General features: G+C 52.2%; 1 protein-coding gene across 1 annotated transcript; it reads left to right on the top strand.

Annotated features, from left to right (window-relative positions):
• Positions 1 to 814: 814 nt before the first annotated feature.
• Positions 815 to 15,677, top strand: PVR (PVR cell adhesion molecule). The gene is made up of 8 exons (XM_082677340.1): positions 815 to 1,103; positions 3,885 to 4,244; positions 6,340 to 6,645; positions 8,077 to 8,194; positions 11,422 to 11,570; positions 12,464 to 12,592; positions 14,348 to 14,379; positions 15,025 to 15,677. Exons 1-8 carry the CDS (start codon positions 1,022 to 1,024, stop codon positions 15,094 to 15,096), a joined length of 1,248 nt encoding a protein of 415 aa, XP_082533466.1. The 5' UTR covers positions 815 to 1,021; the 3' UTR covers positions 15,097 to 15,677.
• The last annotated feature ends 3,197 nt before the right edge of the window (positions 15,678 to 18,874 follow it).

The raw sequence follows: 18,874 nt of genomic DNA, 5'->3' as shown, positions 1-18,874 counted from the left end.
TCTCACTAACTGTCTTGTGTCTCTATCTTTGTGTCTTTTCTCTTTCTCTCTCCCCATCTCCCAGGGGCCATCTCTGAGTGTGTTTATCTCCATTCCTCTCTCATTCCTCTGTCTCTGTCTTGGTGTCTCTCATCTCTCTCTCTTCTATATGTTGCTCCCTAACCATCATCACCTCTAGACATGATGCTGGTCTGTGTATCGGTCTGTTAATGGTCTGTTTCCCTCCGACAGAAGGTGGGCTTCGTGAAGGCAGGGATTTTTGTCTGTTTTATTTTCTGTTGCATCCCCTGTGCCTGGAATGCTGCCTGGTTCAATATCTATGGAATGAAAAATGAATGAGCCGTCATTCTCACCAGCACTATTATTTGACGATAACTGTAAAGCAACAGTTGTTGTCATTGTGATAGCTGTTTATTGAGTACAAACGATATACCAGGAATTGGGCTAAGCAGTTAAGTCTTACAAACCCTCCCGTGAGGTGAGTGCTGTTATCCTGTTCATTTTTCAGATGAGAAAACTGAGGCCTCAGGAGGAGAAGCAACTTGCCCAACAAGAACCCAGGGGATTTAAGCTTTTGAGCTTAGGAACTCAGGATCTGTCCTGATTATAGACTCGAATCTCTGCTCTGTCCCTCGCCAATCTTGAACTTTAGAAAGTCGCTGAACCTCTCTGCGGGCCTCAGTTTCCTCGCCTGTCACATGGGGATCCTTATATCGAAGCTTCCTCGAATCAGAACCCACCTCCTAGTGATGTTGCCCTAGTGACAAGTGTCAGCGCAGGCGCGGAGGGAGGGGCAGTACCGGAGCCTCGGCGGGAGCCCCGGGAGCGGGCGGGGACCCGGGAGCCCAGTTCTACTTCTTCTCTACTTCTTCCCCGCTGCAAGTCTGAGGAGGGAAGGGGTAGAACTTCCCCCTTCCCTCCCCTAGGCTTCGGCGGCTGAGTGACGCCAGGATTCCTGGCCAGGACCTGCGGCGGCCGCGCGACTGGCAGGGCGAGCGGAGGAGGCGGCGGCGCGCCCAGCATGGCCCAAGCCGCTTCCTTAGCTTGGCCGCCGCTGCTGCTGCTGTCCCTGCTGTCGCTGTCCCGGGCGCCCTCGGGAGCCGGTGAGTGACCCCACGCGGTCGAGCGGCCCCTGCTCCCCCTCTCCCTCCCCACCTGCCTGGGCCCGGCCCCCTGGGCTCCCCAAGGCAGAGCGCACCGCCCTTCGCTTTGTGCTCCCCTCCGCCCCAGGGATGGAGAAACGCCGGGCCGGGGCGGACTCTCCTGGCGGCTTCCTGGAAAGCCACCGGACCTTGGGAGATTTCTGAAGGGCAGGGCGGGCCAGCCTCCGGGGGAAAAAATAAGACGGAAGGCGACTCACGCACGCCCGGGCACCACACCTCTTGACCCAGCTCGCTACAAGCGGACCCTTCTCCCCAGCCCCCAATAACCCGCTGACAATGACAGAGGATGCTTGATGCGGGGGGAGGGAGCAGCGGCACATAACCCCGTTGCCGTTGGACCCCACATGTCTGACTCTAAGGACACGGCCGTTCCTTCATGCATGCATTCGTCTCACACACGTTTATTATAGAGTTCCTACTATGGGCAGCCTTCCAAGTTACTGGGGAGACAGCACTGATGTCAGACGGCGGTGGGCTCAAAATAGCTTTCGGCGTTTAATACATGTGTGAGCTCAGGAAAGTGACCTAAGCTCTCTGTTTCCATAAAATGTGTGTTGGGGACGGGGCAGGGGGTGGAATTCTACCTACCTAGTAAAACCGTGTCTTGGGAAGATGCTGAGCTAGGTCAGATGCACTGGAGAAGGACAATAATTATAACGATAATTCAGGTGAACAGTAACAACACTGAATGCAGGCTTGGGGAAACCAGAGTCTGGCCATGTCCCCAAAGGTCTCAAGCCAGGCTCTGCCCCTCACTCGCTGGTTAGCTTAGGCAAGTAGCTTGAACCTGCAAGGCTCTCGTGCCCCCTCTGACCAATGGGGATGAAACTACTGGTGCTCCCAGTGTGGATCTCATGGGCCCTTGGAGAGGGTTGGAGGAGGCCTCACCTAAGGGAGCAGCCCAGTGCCTGGCACACAGTGGAGCTCGGGCCTAGCTATTACTCAGTACAAAGCCAGAGAAAGGCCACTTCATCCAGTTTCATCCTCATAGCGGTCTTGCCATCAAGAGAAGGAGAAGGAGACTCACTTGCCCAGAGTGGTCTTGCCTCATGGAGGGAGAAAAACCAAAGAAAAGAGGTGAGCCACATCAGGATGTCATTGCTAGAGCCAGGATTTTGGACCCAGGGCATGGAGGATGCAGACAGAAGGCAGAGTGGAAGGCTTTCTGGAAGGGTGACATGTCATTCTCAGAGAGACAATTTGCTGAAAGCCTGGGTGTTTTCTTTTCACCCATGAAGCCTAAGTCGGCAGCTCATAAACAAGGGGGTTCCCAGGAGACTCATCAGAGAAGGAGACTCACTTGCCCAGAGCTGCACAGCGTGTCCACGGTGGACCTGGCATTCGAAGCCAGACTAGCATGCTCACCGCTCCACAATCCCCTCGTGTCCAGACCGTGCCCTCCCTCAACACAGCACACTCCAAGCACCCCAGTCCACTACCTCCCAGCCTCCTCTTCCTCATAACAATAATTATAATATTCCCCTGTATAGGGTGCTTGGCATATCTAATCCCTTTACATAAATTTCCTCATTTAGTCCTCCCAACACCCTCTTAAGCTATAACCACCCCCATTTTACAGATGAGGAGACTGAGGCTCAGAGGAGTGAAACCAGCAGCACAGAGGCCACAGCTAGTGAGTAGCAGGACTGAGAGTCAAAGCACGTGACTCCTTCTCACCTTGTTCTTATCCTTATTATTATTAATAAGGACGCACAGCATTGTGTTTCTTGATATCGATCAAAGCCAACACATATTGAGGACCTACTGTGTGCAGGGGGCCCTGGGCAGAAAGATTTTCATCTGGAGCCTGGTGGATGAGAGATCAGGGGTCTTAATTGTAGATGGCCCAGGTTCAAATCCACCTCTGCCACTTGTGCTCTGTGTGACCTGGAGCACAAGACTCTGTGCCTTGCTTTCCCTCTAAAGTGGGGCTGACGGTAGTGCTTACCTCAAGGAGCTGTTTAAGGCCTGAATGCTGGGAGATGTGTAAAGTGCTCAGAACAGCCCCGATCTTTGTAAGCAACCCATGAATGTTAACTGTTCTTAGTCCCATTTTACAAACTAGGGAAAAGGATCAGAGAGATTAAGGAAACTGCCGGAAGCCTCACAGCAGAGATCTGAGGGGATCCAAAATGCTGGGGCTATGATCACCTCCCTTCTTGTGCTAGGATCCCCTACAAACATTTTCCCAACCTGAGTCCGCACAGAGTAAGAGCAGTAATACTTTATTTCATGTACTCTAAGACCTAGAGTTTCTTCCCCTTTCCACACCTCTAAATCCAGGACGCTCTAACCACTGAGGACGGTTCGTGCTGTAAATGACATCTTAAATTTGATGACTTGGGGTGATGAAAAAGTTTGTGGTGGTTGCACAACATCGTGAATGTACTTCCTGCCACTGAACTGTACTTTAAAATGGTTTAAGTGGCAATTTTAATTTTTTATCCACAATATTGACCACAATTTTAAAAAGTGATAATGCTGAGATAGAGGAAATACGGTACTAACAGCCCGACTGAACGGGAGCGACCAGGTTGCAGACCCAGTCCAGCCGCCCTACCCTCATCCCTGGATCCGGACTGACCCTCCCCACCTCCCTCCTCCTCCCCACACACACTCCCAACTAAGGGGCTCCAAGACCCAGGTGAGCGACCTCCCAGGCGCCTCTCCCCATCCAGGTCAGGGACACCCGGGTGTGACTCGCCCCGCGTTTCCCCGCAGGGACCGAGACAATCGGAGTGCTGGCCCCAGCCCAGGTGCGCGGCTTCCTGGGCGACACCACAGAGCTGCCGTGCAAACTGCAGCCGCTGGGGCACAACGTGACGGTGACGCAGGTGACCTGGACTCGGCAGAAGCTGGCGGAGGCCTCCCGCAGCGTGGCGGTCTTCCACCCCACCCAGGGCCCCAGCTTCCCGGAGCCCGGCCGGTTGGAGTTCGTGGCCGCCAGGCCAGGCGAGGAGCTGCGAGACGCATCGCTGGCCGTGCGGGGGTTGCGCGCCGAAGATGAAGGCAATTACACCTGCCAGTTCGCCACGTTCCCCAACGGCGACAGGAGCGCCCGAACCTGGCTCCGGGTGCTCGGTGAGCCGGTTGGAGGGGGGCCGAAAGGGAGGGGTGTGGGGCGGGGTAGGGAGGTAAGCAAAGAGAGGGAAGGGCCCAGGAGGGAGGGAGAGTCCCTCCCAATTAGAGATTCCGTGGGGACAAAAGAAGGAGGTCGGGCAATGGTGGGGCAGGGATGCAGAAGGGGAGATTAGAGAGGGGAGGGGCTGGAGGACCAAAAGAGAGTACTAGAGATGCTGGGAAGTAAGATCTTGGAGACTGAGGGCCGAGGGGATGGAGGGGATGGAGGGGATGGAGGGGATGGGGTGCTGGGGAGCGGGAAGGGGGGGAGTGGCTGGTGCAAGAAAGGGGTGGGGACAGGAAGGGCCCTGGAAAGCGGAAAAGCCGCTACCAGCTTGGGAACCTCCTTTCCTCATCTGTAAAATAGGCTTAGTAAAAACAGTGCCTTCAGAAAGCTGTCCTGAGGGTCCCGGGAGTTTATCCAGGTGAACTGCTTAGAGCAGAGGCCTCTGTGAGCTGGTGATAGGGGGTCAGTTATTGTTACTTCCTTTGGTGAGGAAGGGAGAGCTGAAATAGACAGACTGGGAGGAGGGGATTCTGATACCCAGTGGGGCGGGGTGGCGGGACATCCTTGGCACTGTCATGGAACCATGTGTTCATTTTTTTTTTTTTTTTTTGCGGTACGCAGGCCTCTCACTGCTGTGGCCTCTCCCGCTGTGGAGCACGGGCTCCGGATGTGCAGGCTCTGTGGCCATGGCTCACGGGCCCAGCCGCTCCGCGGCATGTGGGGTCCTCCGGAACCGGGTCATGAACCCGTGTTCCCCGCATCGGCAGGCGCCACCAGGGAAGCCCCCCATGTGTTCATTTTTATGAGCACCAGGGAAAACATGACAGGCCCTCCTCTTGACAGCTGAGTACAAAGTCTCTGTGCCTCATTTCCTCATCTGTGAAATGGAGATCCGCTATGAGGTTGAATAAGAGCTGACGTCTCTTTTCTGCTTATGTGCCAGGAACTGTCCCAGGCCTTGCATGAATGACTCAGGAAAGATTAAGTGCTTGGAACAGTGCCTGGCACACAGTACCCAACCAAAGGCAACTGTCGTCATTTCAGAAAACTTGGGACTTCAGGTCTTATGATTTAGGATGAGGGTAAAACAGAACCAATGAGTCAAAGAGAAATCTTCAGTAACAAGAACACAGGTACTGAGGCGAAAGGAACCAAGTGAAACCCCAGGTCTTGGAATCACCAGGATGATTAAGAAATGGTCAAGGTAGGGGCTTCCCTGGTGGCGCAGTGGTTGAGAGTCCGCCTGCCGATACAGGGGACACAGGTTCGTGCCCCGGTCCGGGAAGATCCCACATGCCGCGGAGCGGCTGGGCCCGTGAGCCATGGCCGCTGAGCCTGCGTGTCCGGAGCCTGTGCTCCGCAACGGGAGAGGCCACAGCATTGAGAGGCCCACGTACCACAAAAAAAAAAAAAAAAAAAAGAAATGGTCAAGGTAGTTTTGGAGTCAGACAGACCTTGTGGGGAGGTCCAGCTCTGTCGCTGACACCTGTGTAACCCTGAGCCAGTCACTTTCCCTCTGAACCTCCAGGGCACGGCTCATCCCTCCCTCTCCTCCATGAAGCCCTCCGTAACCCCGCCCCCCAGATTCAGGCACCCCTTCTGGGCTCCCCCATCCCAGCCTTGCCCACTCTGAGTCCTCACTGCCTCGGGACGTCTGTCTTCACCTTGGAAAGTCCACCCCATGAAGGCAGGGGTGGGGTTGTCTCGGTCGTTGCTGGGTCCTCAACACTGCCCATCACAGAGCCAGGCAATGTGTCCAATTACCAATAATAATAACATATATTGAGCACTTACTACACGCCAAGTACCATTTTAAGAGCTTTACCTGCAAATTCTCATCACCAGCGATCCTCTCATTACACCCAGTTGACAGACAAGGAAACTGAGGCATGGACTTGCCCAAGGCCACCCTACTGCTCAGGGGCAGAGCTGGGATTTGAACCTGGCCGCATCCTGTCCCCTCAATGAGCCGCCCTCCTCTGCTGCTGAGATGTTTGTTGAATGACTGCAGGTGAGGAGTGACCCGTCCCTTTTGCTTCTTCCCCCCAGCCCAGCCTCAGAACAAGGCTGAGACCCGGGAGGTCCCGCGCAGCCAGCTCAGCCTGGAGCCTGTGCCCGTGGCCCACTGCATCTCCACGGGGGGTCGCCCACCCGCCCGCATCTCCTGGTCCCCGCCCCTCGACAAGATGGCCAATACAAGCCAGGTGCCAGGGCCCCTGCCCGGCACTGTCACCGTCATCAGTCTCTTAACCTTAATACCTTCCAGCCATGTGGATGGCAAGAATGTCACTTGCAGAGTGGAGCACGAGAGCTTCGAGGAGCGGGTGGTACTGCCCATGACCCTCAGCGTGCCCTGTGAGTGGACCCAAGTGTGAGCAATGACAGGAGGGTCTGCGGGCTGTCTCTACCCTCCCCCACCGTTGTCTACACTGACCCCCCACCCCACCAGGCCACTTCCAACCTCACCCCCATCATCCTCACTGGCTTCCCTGATTACTGCCTCCCCCCGTCCGCACATCGCCTACACCGGCCCCCCCGGGCCGTACACGGCACTGTCCTTCACTGTCTACACCAGCTTCTTCTTTCTTTTCCTTTGGCTGCACCACGGGGCCTGCGGGATCTTAGTTCCCCGACCAGGGATTGAACCCGTGCCCCCTACAGTGGAAGCACAGAGTCTTAACCACTGGGCTGCCAGGAAAGCCCTATACCAGCTTCTCAGGCCACAGTCCACACTGCTCCCCGATTGTCTACCCCGGCCACTGCCTACACGGACGCCCCACGTGGGCTCCTCTGAGGCCAGTCTACACACAGTGCCGACACCTGCTTCCCTGGGCAACTGGCCACACTGGCCTTGTGCACACGGCCACACCAGTTCCCCACCATCTACACCAACTCCCTTGCCCGTTTCTACCCTGCCTTACCAACCATCTACACTGGCTCCTCTGGGCCCCAGACAGCGCTGCCCTCACTGTCTACACCACTCATGTAGGCCACCAGCTGTGGGGAGCTGGCACTGTTCCCTGTGTTGTCTAGAGAGGTGCCCGTGACCACTGCTGCACTGGAAGCCTGCGTTTTCTACACGGGTTCTCCCAGGCACTCTCTCACACCGACCCACAACATTGTCTACAATGGATCCCCTGGAGAGAGGTCTACACTGGCTCCAGTGTAGTCTATACTTCTCTCTAGCCCACTGTTGTCTACACTGGCTCGTCTATGGGCTGTGTCCTCCCATCACTGTCTATACCGAATACTCCCTCCCCAGTAGGTGCTGTACTGATTCCCTCAGCATCCCCCCCCACCTCACACACACACAAACACCCTATCTCATTGGCCTTCCCTCGGGGGACTTTGAAAATCTCCCGTCGATCACATTTGAGTTGGATAAGCAGCAGGCTGAAACAGGGTCCTCCAGGATTCTTTCCTGCAGGACTTATCAGAGCCTTGAATATACTCCTGTGTATTATGAGCGCCAAGGAGGCCTCTTCTCACAGGACAGCCCAGGCATACCAGGATCTGGCTTTACCCAGGAAAACCAGTAGAGAGAAGCAGGTCCTGAGAAGCCCTCTCTGTGCCCCACCTCCTGGCACCCTGCTGAGGACTCCCAGACTTCTGTTCTCGGAGCCGGGGGGTAGAACCCATCTCCCCAGACCCCTCGGAGGCCTCTCCACCTTGAGCTGTTCCCCAAAACCCACCAAGGCCCTTTTCCTGTTGTGACATGAATCCCAACTATCTTTAGGCCTCTCCGAAGGCTCTCTGTCTCTGAGCCTGTGTATCTGTTTCCCCCAGACCCCCCCGAGGTCTCCATATCCGGCTATGATGGCAACTGGTACATCGGCCGTAGTGAGGCCTCCCTGCACTGTGATGTCCGCAGCAAACCAGAGCCCACAGGCTACGACTGGAACACGTGAGTTCCTGGGTCAGAGGGAGAAGGGGCTGGGAACCCAGCTCCCTGGGTCCTGAGAGATGAGGGGGTTGGGGACCTCGACTCCTGGGTCTGAGGGAGGAAGGTGTAGGCAGGAAAGTAAAAAGAGAACAAGCAGTTAACTGGAGGCCCCCAGGAAAATGTCTGGCTTGCATGTGCAGAGTTTATGAGGTGCTTTAGTCCAGGTGTGCTGACACACCTGCTCTTTACGGCATGCCTGCTGTACTTAGCTTGAAGCCACATGACCCCCACACTCCAGGCACAGTCTGCACTATGGCCAGGCCCGGATTAAACATTAGCTCGGCCGCAGGAGCTGCCATCATCTGCCCGGGCACACAGCCGTGGGGCACAGAGGTGAGCCTCCCATCGGCGTCTCACTCCCAACCTCTGGGCTGTGCCACCTCCCCAGCCGTCACGTGTTACCTGCCCAGTCACCTCTCACAGAGCAAATACTGTCCCGCCCCCGTTCTCTTGACTGACGGGCAGAGCAATGAGAAAATTTCCTCAAATTCATACCGAGGCCGGGGTTACAAGTGGGGGAAGATAAAGGCAAAGGGGTAAATTGTTTTATGTAATTTTTTTAAACTTATTTATTTGCTTGCTCCAGGTCGTAGTTGCGGCACACGGGCTCCTTAGTTGCGGCATGCGAACTCTTAGTTGCGGCATGTGGGATCCAGTTCCCCAACCACGGATCGAAACCCCCTGCACTGGGAGTGCAGAGTCTTATCCAATGCACCACCAAGGAAGTCCCATGTTTTATGTAATTTTTATTGGGCCTTTTTTTCTTATTTCAAAAATAACTTAGCATTGTAGAAACTTTAGACAATACGGTTATGAGTAAAAAGGAGAAAACAGCATCTGTAGTCATGTACCCAGTCACCTCCAGAACACCTCCACTGTTACCCTTTGTTATATATCCTTCCCGTCTTTTTTTCCAATATTTCTAAACAAAAACTGTGCTGTATGTACAATTTAAAATTTTTCCTCGGGTTTCCCTGGTGGCGCAGTGGTTGAGAGTCCGCCTGCCGATGCAGGGGACACGGGTTCGTGCCCGGGTCCGGGAAGATCCCACATGCCGCGGAGCGGCTGGGCCCGTGAGCCATGGCCGCTGAGCCTGCGCGTCCGGAGCCTGTGCTCCGCAACGGGAGAGGCCACAAAAGTGAGAGGGCCGCGTACCGCAAAAAAAAAAAAAAAAAAAAAAATTTCCTCAATCTCATGAACACCTCTCCATGTCAAGACACATAGATCTATTTTCCCCCAACACTTTATGAGGAAATTTTTCACACATACAGAAAAGTTGTAAGAATTTTCCAGTGAACACTCAAAACCCCACCACGTGGACTCTCCCTCTGATATTTTCATGTACTTCTTTATCACATTCCTGCCCATCAGTCCATTTCTGTCTCCATCTAGCCAACAGTCCTTATCTTCTATGCATTTCAAAATACCCACAGCCCCCTTCTTCATGGTGCTCAGATTCCATCATAGACGAGCCCTTCAATGATTTAACCAATCCCAAATGGGGACACGGAGGTGCTCTCCTGTTTTCGACTATGCAAATGCCATGGTGGTGAGCATGCCCGTCTGTCCATCTCTGTGGGCAGCCACAGTCGTGTCTCAACGGTTAGCCAGAGGAACTGCCGGGCGAAGGTTTTCAATTGGTATTGATGGCTGGCCGTTAACCTCCCTGCCCCAAAGCGCCATGATTCAGGCTCACGAGCCACACAGCCGGGTTTCCGTGCCAGCTCTGCAGCCCAAACCCATGCCTGCGTCTCCTCCATCCATTAAACCAGTGTTTCTTGACTGCTCACTGTGTGCCAGATGCTGCTGACCCACAAACCTTGGTAAATAAAAGAGACCAAATTCCCTCCCCTCTCAGAGCTCCCATTCCGATGGCGGAGAGAAACAATTGAACAAGATAACATGGGAATTCCCTGGTGGTCTAGTGGTTTGGATTCTGCGCTTTCACTGCAGGGGCCCAGGGTTCAATCCCTGGTCGGGGGACTAAGATCCCACAAGCCTCAGGGCGTGGCCAAAATAAAATATATTTTTTTAATTTTAAAAAGTGAACAAGATAACGTTGTCAAGAACAGAGTGTGTCAGGTGGTGATAAATGCCATGGAAAAGATAAAGCAGAGGAGGAGGGTGAGAAGGGGGTCACTGCAGTTGAAAGAGGGTAGCCAAGGAAGGCGTTACAAAGGTGACGTCTGAACAGAGGCCTGAAGGAGGTGAGGGTGGGCGGTATGGGTACCGATGGGAAGGGCATTCCAGGCATAGGGAACAGCATATGCGAAGACCCTGAGGTGGGAACATAACTGGAGTGTTCGAGGATCAACAAATAGGCTACCATGTATATAGAGGCGAGAGCAAAGGGGTCAGTGGCATCAGGGCGCCAGCTTGTGTGGGACCTGTGCCCGTGCTAAGGAATTTTCCTTTACTGGAGGGCTCTGGACAGAGGAGGGACTTGGGCTGACTTAGTTCTTTTTTTACATATATAATTTTTTTTATTTTATTTATTTTTGGCTGCATTGGGTCTCCGTTGGTGCGCGCGGGCTTTCTCTAGTTGCGGCGAGCGGGGGCTGCTCTTAGTTGCGGTGCTCGGGCTTCTTTGAACCCGTGTCCCTTGCACTGGCAGGCAGATTCTTAACCACTGCGCCACCAGGGAAGTCCCCGAGCTGACTTAGTTCTAACAAGGTCTCTCAGATGCTGAGTGGGGGACAGAGCGGGGTGGGAGTGGGGGTGGAAATAGGGAGCCCAGTGAGAAGGTTCCCCCAGGAGTAGGGGGAACAGACCAGGGTGGTGGCCGTGGTCCTTTGCTCTCACCTCTATATCCACAGTGGTCTCCTTGTAGATCCTCAAACACTACAGTTATGCTCTCACCTCAGGGTCTTCACATATGCTGTTCCCTATGCCTGGAATGCTCTTCCCATCGGTACCCACACGGCTCACCCTCACCTCATTCGGGCCTCTGCTCAGGCCCTGAGGAGTCGTCAGACTCAGGCTAGATTCTGAAGGTGGGGCAGACAGGATCTGCCAATTGGCTGGATGGGAGTGTGAGAGGCAGAGCTGGGAGAACTCCAGGCTTGCTCTCAACTTGTACTGTAGATGGCGTGAGGGTTTCTGTATTCCCGGCATACAGTGAGTGCCCCATCACCTGTTATTCTAGGCCTCCAACTGAGGCCACTTCCTCACCCATCTGTCTCTCCTAGGATCATGGGACCCCTGCCACCCTCTGTTGTGGCCCAGGGCGCCCAGCTCCTGATCCATACCGTGGACGAGTCCATCAACACGACTTTCATCTGCCTTGTCACCAACGCCCTAGGGACTGGCCAGGCAGAAGTGACCGTCCTGGTCACAGGTAAGAAGCCCCCTGGGTGGGGAGAACAGAAATATCAAAAGAGGAAATCGCGGTAGGATTCCCTCTGAAGGAGGAGTTTAGAGGTGGTCCCTGGTTAAACGAGTCCCTCAGCCACAAGAATGCTCTCTAGCTCCCATCCTTCCCCTAAGCCCCCTCACGGAAGGTTCAACAGGATCAGCTTTACCCTCTGTTAACTCAACATCTGTACCATTGGAACCACTGTATAGCCACCTGGACACAGCCCCTCTGCAAACCCAGGCTGGGGTAGTTGCGTGATGCCTTTTCCCAATGGACTCAGGAAGGCCTTTCCAAGTGTATTAGACAGAACTCTATCATTTGCAGTTGATAGAAGCACAACTCAAAATAGTCCAAGCAAAAATGGGACGTTATTGGAATGACACCTTCAGGTATGGTTAGATCCAGATGCTCCAACTATGTAACCCAGGAACTTTTCTTGACCTCTCTTGTCTCTGCTTTTCTCTATGCTGGCTTTATTCCCTGGCAGCCTTTCCCCTCAGGAAGGTAAGATGGTCCTCAGCAGCTACAGGCTCACAGCCCACCAGTTTAGAAATCCCAAGGGAAAGAATACACCACTTTCAATAATCTAGCCAAAATCCCAGGGCTGGCTCTCATTGGCTCAACTTAAGTCACAGAACACCCCCACCCCCATGAACCAATCACAGTAGCCAGGGAGAATGGAATGCTCTGATTGGCCAGGCCCAGGTCAAAGTCCCATCCTAGGAACCAGAGGGTGGGGTCAAGTCCACCTAAACCATATAGACTGAGGGAAGCAGAGTGGTAGCTTCCTTAAAAAACGAAGGGTAATATTTTGGGGGCAGGTAAAAAGCCCAAAGTCTCTCATCTTAAATCTCTCCTTCCTTCTCTTCCTGCAGGACTTCCCAGGGAGCCATCACATTCGGGCTTGTCCTCTGAGATCATTATCATCCTGACTTTCACTACCATCCTGTTTGGTCTACTCCTGCTGGGGCTCCTGATTTATTTCCGGAAATCCAGAAACTCCCGTGAGTCCCCTTTTTTTGCAACATCCCCCGCCTGTCTGCCATAAATGAACATCACCACAGCTAACATAATTGAGCACCTACTATGTGCCAGGCTCTGCACTAAGCCTTCCACGTGGCAGCCTCTCACTGAATCCTCACCCCAATACCATGAGGTTCTCTCATTTGACAGACGAGGACACTGAGACCAGGCAGTTTGATTCATTGCATCAGTGATTCATTTTACACAGTGGGAGCAGCGCCTGTAGATCCTCAAAGGCCACAGTAAGGATTTGGCTTTTAATCCAGGTGACGCAGGAGCTCCTGCCGGATGGATGGAGGGTGGAATAACATTTAACCCCCACCCCAGCTTTCTTCCCTCTGTCTTGCTCACGACTGGCTCCCTCCCTGCTCTCACGGAAAGGAGCGGGGTGGCAGGAACTGGTGCCCCATCCCGAGCTCTAAAAGGATCTGATGTTCTCTCACCTCAACGGCTTTGCAAGCCTGTTCTGCTGCCTGGAGCAGCATCCGCACAGCTCCCTCTGCCAAAGCCCTGCAGCTAATTCTGTAATCAAAAGAGCTACATTTTGCTGAGCACTTTCTCCATGCCAGGCACTTTCTGCGCACAACCCCCTTGAATGCTCACAACCACCCTGCAAAGAGAGTCCCGCTATAAGCCCATTTTACAGATGAGGAAATGTTTGCTCAGAGAGGTGATGTCACCTGCCAGCTGGCACACAGCTGGAAAGTCAAGAGTAGAAGGCAGTTCTGTTGGCTACAAAGCTTTGTTCCTTCAACCACTAAACAAAATGGCCTCCTCACATCCCAGCGGGAGGCCCCCTCCTCCAGGAAGCCCTCCCTGATCTTTCCCGAAATGAGCCAAGCACCTGCTCTGGGCTCCCCCACCCCAGCCTTGCCCACTCAGGGACATCACTGTGTGGGGACTTGTCTGTCTCTCCAGTGGACTGGGAGCCCCAGGAGGGCAGAGCTAGAAGTGTCATGGCCATGGCTATGTCCTCAGCACCACCTACCACAGGGTCGGGCACAAAAGAGGCATTTGAGTAAGTGTTTGCTGAACGCATGACGTCCAGAGCCAGATTACCTGTATCTAAGCCCACACTCTACCGCTTCATTGCGTCACCATGGGCAAATGCCTTACTCTCTATGACTCAGTTTCCTCCTCTGTGAAATGGGACTGACTGTACCTTATAATATAGGTACAGTACTTAGTGCAGCATTTGGCACCCTGTAAGCCACACACTGGGTGTATATATAAGCTATGATTATTATCACTATTACTAATACGCCTATTGTTATTACCATAGGCACCATGAGAAGAGGGATTTTTGTCTATTTTGCTCACCACATCCATATCCCCAGCACCTAGAATGCACCTGGCACAAAGTAGACATTTTCTATTTGCTGAATAAATCCCTGTTTGATGGTTGAGGAAACTGAGGCACAGAGAGGTTAAGTCAATTACCCATGGTCACACAGCTGCTAAAGGACAGAGCTGGGATTTGAACCCTTCCATCTGGTTCCAGAGCCTGCGCTCAGTAAATATTTATGTATACTTAATAACTGAATGAATAACTAGATGAAGCCTATACCCCAGTTGTGTTTTATACACGTAGAAACCATTCGGGGAAGCGATTCCCCCACATCAGTAGCAGAGCCAGGACTTAGAGTTCAGGGGGCCTGGTCACCCACACGTGCCTTCCTCCCATACCTTCCAGCATTGTCATTCACTTCTGACCACTTCTCCTCCTGTCTCCTCAGGTTGGAACCTGCGCAGCTCGTCTGCTAATGGGGTAGGTGTGGTAATGGAGCTGAGAAGGGTATGGGGGAATTCTGCATGAACCACAGATTAATCACTGTGGGCTTTCCCAAGGAGGGGCCAGGCCTCTCTGGGCACCTGCAGCACTTAACCAAAAGTCAGCACGGCCTCAGGAGTCAGGTCCTGGATCTTTTCTTCAAAGGCCTCGAGCATCAGTTCCCAAACCCTTCCTGCTGGGCAGAATCCCCGTAAGATTTGCTGAAACGCAGGTTCCAGGAACTCCCTGGCGGTCCAGTGGTTAGGACTCCGTGCTCTCATTGCCGAGGGCCCGGGTTCAATCCCTGGTCGGGGAACTAAGATCCCACAGGCCACACGGTGTGGCTGGCACGCATGCCTGCATGAATAAATACATACATACATACATACACACATACTGCAGGTTCCTGGGCTCCACCCGCTGAGAGTGGTCTGGTGGGTCTGTGCTGGCACCTGGGGACCTGAATTTTCATAGGCACCCCGTCCCTCCCCTCCCTACTCATGACCACACCTGGAGAAGTGCTGCCCTGGCTTCCAGGGGCGGGGAGAGGCGCAGGCCTGCAGCTCTTTGCATGCTGGGCTTCAGCGGGAAGCATTGTTTTGGAAGGGCCTGAGGCTAAAGGTTGTGTATTCCCCCTTCCAGAATGTCATCTATTCAGCTGTTGGCTGTAATGCCAGCTCTCCCCAGGATCCACCGACAGAGGGCACGAGGTGACAGCATCGGGACTGAACAGAGAGAGTCCTCACTGGAGCTGGTGAGGAAGTGGGCCTCGCAGCTGGACACCCACCCCACCTCCATGGATGACGTCTCCCTCCAAAGACACCGGCCACCCTTCCCGTGCCAGACCTCAAGAGTGTCCCCTCTGCCTCACAACACAGTTCAGGGGTCCTCAAGACCAACCCTCAGGTTGAGTGACTCCGTGTAAGGAGTCACAGAACTCAGGAATGCTGTTTACACACGGTTACAGTTCACTACACTGCAAGTGTGACAGAGAGTTCAAACTGTCTGTTGGAGAAAATACCTTAGAGAGATAGAGACCTTGGGGCAGAATGCAGTGCATGAGCCACTCTGCAAGAGAAATTGAGAAGGGTTGGGGCTTCTCTCTAGGCAGATGGGAGAAGGCAGAACAGAGAAGGACGGGAAAGAGATGCGACCCAGCAGCATGGGAGTGGTAAGGGGGTGACAAGGCTAGTGGGGCTCCACAGCGTCAGGGACACAAAGGGAGACTGGTTGCCTTGCTGCCACATAAACCCCTTGTCCGTCCCTAGCCCCCAAACACCTCATTAAAGTTTATTTATTACACCTCAAGTGGCTGTGTGCGAGGGGACCTTTTGTGGGAACTGAGGAGGGACAGAGTTTTGCATGGACCGTCACCATGTGAGACAGAACCAAAGGCGTGGAGGGAAGACCTTGGATCAAGAGGGCCCCAAGGACACGAATCCCCAGGGTTCTCAGACACCAGGGGGAGAGCATGTCTTACTTCTCTCTCTCTCTCTCTTTTTTCAATTCTTTTAACTACAAAATACAGGCATACCTCGGAGATATCGCGGGGTCAGTTCCGGACTATCGTGATAAGCAAGTCACGCGGATTTTTTGGTTTCCCAGTGCGTATAAAAGTTATGATGGGAATTCCCTGATTCCCATCTAGCGGTTAGCATTCAGCGCTTTCACTGCCATGGCCCGGGTTCCATCCCTGGTCAGGCAACTGAGATCGCACAAGCCATGCGGCACAGCTAAACAGAAAAAAAAAAAAGTTATGTTTACACTATACTGTAGTCTATTAAGTGTGCAATAGCATCATGTCTAAAAACAATGTACACACCTCAGTTTTAAAATGCTTTATGGCTAAAAAATGCTAACCACCATCTGAGCCTTCAATAAGTCGTAATCTTTTTGCAACTAACACCAAAGATCATTTTTGTCATCTCTATGCTACCCCAACTTTTAAAAATTAATAACGTAATATACCCAAAAACCATTGAACTGTGCCCTTTAGACAGGGGAATTGTATTACCACAAACTTGGTGGCTTGAAAAAACACGAAATTATCTGTTTACAGTTCTGGAGGCCACAATTCTGAAGCGAGTCTCAGGGGGCTGAGATCAAGGTGTCGGCAGGGCTGGTTCCTTCTGGAGGCTCCAGGGGAGAGGCCCTTTCCTTGCCTTTCCAGCTTCTAAAGGCGGCCGGCCTTCCCTGGCTTACGGCCCTGCATCACATCACTATTTCTCTCGCTGCTACACCATCACATTGCCCTCTTCCTTCTTTGACCTTCCTGCCTCCCTCTTTCCCCTATGAGGACCCTTGTGATGACATTTAGGGCCCACCTGGACAATTCAAGATTAACTCCCCATCTCAAGGTCCCTAATTTAATCACATCAGCAAAGTCCCTTTTGCCATGTAAGGGGACATATTCACAGGTTCCAGGGATTAGGACCTGGATATCTCTGGGGACTCATTATTCTATCTGCCACTTCTACCCTGGGCCCCTGCTCCATCTCAGATAACCGTGGCACTACTTCCTGGTAAGTGTATTGATGCACAAACATATACATATATATTCTCTTCCCCACAATAGGTAACATCTCATACACACTGCTCTGACCTTGCTTTTATTACTGAAGTTTTCTGGAAATTCAGAGAGAGCATCTTCAGCCTTTCTATAGCCACACGGCCCTCCTCCACAGGGGAATGCCCATGAGTTTTTCAACCAGGCCCCTATGGATGGATATTTGTGTTGGTTCCACCCTTTTACTATTAGTACCATGTTGCAGTGCATGACCTTGCATGTGTATTGGGACACACCCTGGAGGTGGAATTGCTGGATCAAAGAGCAGAGCCCCTGTCGTTGTGACAGACACTGACAAATGGTCCCCCATAGAAGTCATGGGTCTCTGTTCCTACCAGTGATGGACATGACAGCCTGTCTGGGGGGGAAGATGTGTGGATTTCACAGAGCCAAGAGTCAAGAGTGGACCCAGAATTTTGGTATAGATGTTGTGTAAACTTCACATTAGACTGAGAAAACCACACTTATCCACATTGGAGAATGGGGAGGAGAGGGTCTGATGAAGATCGTGGAGAGACTTAGAGAGCCCCAAACCCTCCCCATGCCCGGCTGCTTCTGCACAGAGTAAGTGGAGCGGGGGCTCAAACCAAACCAATACCATCCTGCTTTGAGTTACTGCGAGATCCCCAGAAACCTCTGGACTGCAGATTTCTCAGCGTGAGAATGCCTGCGCTACTGAAATCTAACTTATTAAAAAAATGATGAGGACTTCCCTGGTGGCGCAGTGGTTAAGAATCCGCCTGCCAGTGCAGGGGACACGGGTTCGAGCCCCAGTCCGGGAAGATCCCATGCGCTTAGATGCCGCGGAGCAACTAAGCCCATGCGCCACAACTACTGAGCCTGCGCTCTAGGGCCCGCGAGACACAACGACTGAGCCCGCACGCCTAGAGCCCGTGCTCCGCAACAAGAGAAGCCACCGCAACGAGAAGCCCGCGCACCGCAACGAAGAGTAGCCCCGGCTCACCGCAATTAGAGAAAAGCCCATGCAAAGCAACAAAGACCCAATGCAGCCAAAAATAAAATAAATAAAAATTCATTTAAAAAAATGATGAAATGACCCAGGAATTCCACTCCTAGGCAGATACCCAAAAGAACTGAAAACAGGTACTTAAATACATATGTGTACACGAACGCTCATGGCAGCACCGTTCACAATAGCTAATCGTGGAGACAACGAAAATGTCCATCAATAGATGAATGGATCAACAAAATCTGGTCTATCCATGCAATAGAATATCATCCAGCCATGAAACGGAATGGAGTACTGATCCACACTACAAACTTGGAAACATGATGTTAAATGAAAGAAGCCAGGCACACATGGTTACGTCGTGCATGACTCCGTTTATATGAAATAGCCAATATAGGCAAATCCATAGAGACAAAGAGATATGGGAACATATGTATATGTATAACTGATTCACTTTGCTATAAAGCAGAAACTAACACACCATTGTAAAGCAATTATACCCCAATAAAGATGTTAAAAAAGAAAAAAGAATGTATATATATGCATATATATGTATATACATATATATAATCACCTTACTGTACAACAGAAACTGACACAACATTGTAAATCAACTATATTTCAATTAAAAAAAAAATCCATAGAGACGGAAAAGACATTAGTGTTTGCCAGGGCCTGGGACAATGGGGAGTGACTGCTTAATGGGTTCAAAGTTTCCTTTAGCACGGTAAAGATGTTCTGGAAACAGCGGCGATGATTGCACAACATCGTGAACGTACTAAATGTCGCTGAATTGTACACTTTAAAACGGTAAATTGTATGTGGGTTTTATCACAATAAAAAAAAATTTTTAATTTTGATAGAAACATTTTTTTCATTTCCCAGCGCTTGCTGGCAGAATTTTTAGGAACCAATTAAATTCACGAAGGATAGGTGAATCGTGAAAGAAAAAAATA

The sequence above is a fragment of the Grampus griseus genome, assembly GCF_964374135.1.
Source record: "Grampus griseus genome assembly, chromosome: 19".
NCBI lineage: Eukaryota > Metazoa > Chordata > Mammalia > Artiodactyla > Delphinidae > Grampus > Grampus griseus.
The sequence above is the reverse complement of the archived record's forward strand: the minus strand, read 5'-3'. Positions and strand labels throughout refer to the sequence as shown.

Coding starts and splice junctions, on each gene's coding strand:
- PVR (XM_082677340.1), top strand. CDS start 1,022: ATGGCCCAAGCCGCTTCCTTAGCTTGGCCGCCGCTGCTGCTGCTGTCC. Junction 8,195..11,421: donor ACAGGCTACGACTGGAACAC/GTGAGTTCCTGG, acceptor TGTCTCTCCTAG/GATCATGGGACCCCTGCCAC. Junction 12,593..14,347: donor CCGGAAATCCAGAAACTCCC/GTGAGTCCCCTT, acceptor CTGTCTCCTCAG/GTTGGAACCTGCGCAGCTCG.